Here is a 3,383-nt window from a genome sequence, read left to right on the forward strand (position 1 = left end):
AATTTGCTTACAACTAATGTTATCTAGATGTTTTTAGTGAAGTAATAGTATATGACATTCGAAAACATGTGTAGACTTATTTTAAAATTAAAATATTCAAATTATTATAATTAAAATTTATCTAAAACTATTTAAGATAATATTAAATATTATATTAATGAGATTAAATTTATGAAATAAATAATTTTTAAAAATCAAGATTTATTATTAAACAATATAATTATATTTCACCCTTAATTTTTACTAACAAAATTATTTTATAATCTCTATTAATGTTAAAAAAAATTTTGAGTTAAAGGCTACAAGTCAACTAAGCACCAATTTAGTTTAGTAATGATGAAGATATCCTTACTTTATAATATAAATTATATTATTTTAAGTGTGTTTCATTATTTCATTTTTTACAAAGAAAAATAAGTTATGGTCATGACTTTGAAGGAGTAAATTGAGACATTGATGTCAAAAATTGAGGAGCACAAGGGAGCTGTTGTTGTGTGTAGAGCAGTTGTGGGAATATGAATTCTAGTTTTGATACCTAAGCAGAGTAAAATGAATGTCTCCAAGTCAAGAGTTTAAGGGAGGAGGTCCATAATTGATGTGAACAACTCTTTCAGGGGATGAAACAATACTTTTGTATGATGGACATCGAGGATGATGTCATTAAGGTAAATATTGATGCCGTTGATTTTAGTAATGAAATATAAATACACTTAATAAGATTTGAACCTAAACTTTTACAATTTTCAATATTTATGTTTTATCATTCAAACAAAATCTCATTAATTAATCATATTATTTTTTTTATAAATATATTTATTACACAAGTCTATTTTTACTCGTGAATATACTATAATCTAGTATAAATTGAATACTAAAACATATATACTGAAACAAAGAGTTTAAATAGAGATGAGAAAAAAAGAATGAAGTAGAAAAGGGGGTGTTGGCGAGGGTGTGTGTGGGGCGCTAGAGGGGGTAAAGATTCAATGTCAAATTTAAAATGGCAATTGAACATTAGATTCGCCAGACTATTTTTAGTAAATAATTTTAAAATCATATTATTTTTGTAAATAAATTATTTTTATATTATGTAAATAAAATAACCCAAGATCTGTTCTTTCTTTTGTTTCTTTTAGAGTTAACCCGACGAATTTGAAATAAATATTAAAATTTATTACCTTTAAATATCATAATATATATGTATATATATAGAAAAAGAGAGAATGGCGGAAGGCTTTGTTTTTCAGCTAAAATTTTCCCTCACCAAGCAGAGCAAGGAGTGAGAGTAACGTCGTCCATGGGTCTGAATAGTATGATATGAAAATGACACATACAAATCGAATTAAATTTGGATTTAAAAAATACATGTGAACAAAAAATGATTTGATATGAAAAAGAAAAATGTCTGGAATAAAAGCAATTGTTGGTTTTTTTCCCCCTTCGCCATGTTCAAAAGAAAAGACAAACGCAAAATTTCTCTTCTTCTTATGCTTCTAAAACTTATATAAAGGGGGTTGTTTTTAACTTGTTCGCATGTCAGAAGGTGGAATAAAATCATCCTTTGTCAAACCCCAAACATTGAAATCAACGTCTTCGATCTTCCATTTCTCTTCAATCTGCCTCTTGTGGTTTGACGATTGCTCCCCGTACCTAAACACCGTGACGCTTGTTTTCCCAGAATGTGCGATGTTCACCCCATCCGTGTATTTATAGTCGTCCATCACCGACTCCGTCCTGGTTTCCCAGAACACGTCGCTCTCGTCCTTGGTTTTCATCATCAGTAACCTGGAATCCTCAAATTGAATCATCAAACCCGATCTCTGGCTAAAGTAACCCCAGATTGTGTGGTTGATGATCTCATAGTTTGGTCCGCTTTGCGCCTCACGGATTGCTGCATTTGTCTCCAGCTTTAGGATGAAGCAGTCTTCATTGCTTATAATTTTCTCACCTATGCACGTTGCATCTATGAACAAATTGGCCGTCGACCTAGGATCCAACCCCTACTCAAACCAAAACCCAAATCACTCAAAGCCCCAAATTGCTATTTATGTTACTCCCTATTTGGATTGGAGGAAAATGAAGATACCTGGAGAAAGCGGCGCAAGGGTCTGGGAGGGCCTCTTGCAATAGGAGTTTGTTGATTAGAGGAATGCCTCCAGGAGAGTTTGCCATTGCTTCCAGAAACAACCTTGCAACCTGAAATTATAAGCTCCAAGCACCATAAATCTGGGTCTTTTTGCCATAGCACGAATCCGCCTGTTTCCTCTGTGCTCTTCACTTTGACGTTTACATCGCCTTGTTGAAACTCCGATGCAGTGATTTTCACCTGTCCGGTTACACACATACTATGCACTGCGTTTAATGCTTGTTGTCCACCTGTTGCAGCTATGTACTGCTGCACAATGTATTTTGCTGTTGAAGCTTGCTGCAGGGGAGGGAAAACAAATTGTCGTTATAAATAAATATTTGCACAATTCAAGATTGGTGTAAACCAAGATAAAAGAATGGGATTTTTAACATGTTAAGGCAAAAATTATCAAGGAAAAGTGTGATATGAGAAGAGTTTACAATGGAGCAGTCCTTGACAGGTTTGTGAACAGAGTGGCCCAATTGCACCTGGAGAGGGATAAGAGGGGATCCAACAAGGTAAAGTAGGAAGCGCAGCTCGTTAATCCGACTGGCAAGCATGGGTTGGGACCACTTATCGGATGCTTGAGCTTTCATCCATGTTAACATGTTTTCCAGACGGGCTTGAAGATTGTTGCCCATGCTGGTGAACATTTCTTCGGGGACAGGGACCTCCAGAACCGTCTCAAGGCCATCTTCTTTGTCGATGTTTGGACAAAGTTTCCTCATTTATCAAATTTGAGTGTGAATGTTCGGGTTAGAGATGCGAAGAGGAAGCGAGAGGGGAATGAATGCAAAGTGAGGGAAACACCAAGTACCCTTCCTTTCTCCTTTCAGGATCTGTTTCTTGAGAGCGAAATCGGGGCATACGTGGGGAAAATGAATAAGCAAAGAGGGGTTTTTTTGCCTTGTGGGCTCTCCTTGCTTGTAGCTTTTGTGTGGGCAATATTTTATGTCTTGGACGGCTTTTAATTTATTAATTGGTCAACCATTAAACTACTCAAGGAAAGAAGTTAATCCACGTTTTATAATCAAAATTTCAAGTTTAGGCCTTGCAAATTAACTCCTTAAGCCCCTGGAGCATACTGGACTTCCCTATTTCTCTAAATCCACGTTTAAAACAATTCTAACAGTTGGTTTCATATTATAATATCTAACGAAAGAAATAAAATGTAAAATTATATTATTGTACTTAATAATAATGAAATTATAAATCTTCTGTTGAGAATCCACCCGATTAAGCAATGAAAAAGAAA

The 3,383-nt window shown here is 34.6% G+C and overlaps 1 protein-coding gene across 1 annotated transcript; it reads right to left on the reverse strand.

Annotated features, from left to right (window-relative positions):
- Positions 1-1,335: 1,335 nt before the first annotated feature.
- On the reverse strand, positions 1,336-3,047 carry LOC107938998 (uncharacterized). Its single transcript, XM_016872287.2, has 3 exons — positions 2,569-3,047; positions 2,087-2,425; positions 1,336-2,000 (listed from the first exon to the last, which is right to left on the reverse strand). Exons 1-3 carry the CDS (start codon positions 2,854-2,856, stop codon positions 1,521-1,523), a joined length of 1,107 nt encoding a protein of 368 aa, XP_016727776.1. The 5' UTR covers positions 2,857-3,047; the 3' UTR covers positions 1,336-1,520.
- Between the last annotated feature and the right edge of the window lie 336 nt (positions 3,048-3,383).

The sequence above is a fragment of the Gossypium hirsutum genome, chromosome A12 (genome assembly GCF_007990345.1).
Source record: "Gossypium hirsutum isolate 1008001.06 chromosome A12, Gossypium_hirsutum_v2.1, whole genome shotgun sequence".
Classification (NCBI taxonomy): domain Eukaryota; kingdom Viridiplantae; phylum Streptophyta; class Magnoliopsida; order Malvales; family Malvaceae; genus Gossypium; species Gossypium hirsutum.

What these genes read in the sequence shown, in the direction of transcription:
- LOC107938998 (XM_016872287.2), bottom strand. Translation starts at nt 2,856, where the DNA reads ATGAGGAAACTTTGTCCAAACATCGACAAAGAAGATGGCCTTGAGACG. An exon ending in CTGTCAAGGACTGCTCCATT is followed by an intron (nt 2,426 to 2,568) that starts GTAAACTCTTCT and finishes CCTCCCCTGCAG; the next exon opens with CAAGCTTCAACAGCAAAATA. An exon ending in CCTTGCGCCGCTTTCTCCAG is followed by an intron (nt 2,001 to 2,086) that starts GTATCTTCATTT and finishes TGGTTTGAGTAG; the next exon opens with GGGTTGGATCCTAGGTCGAC.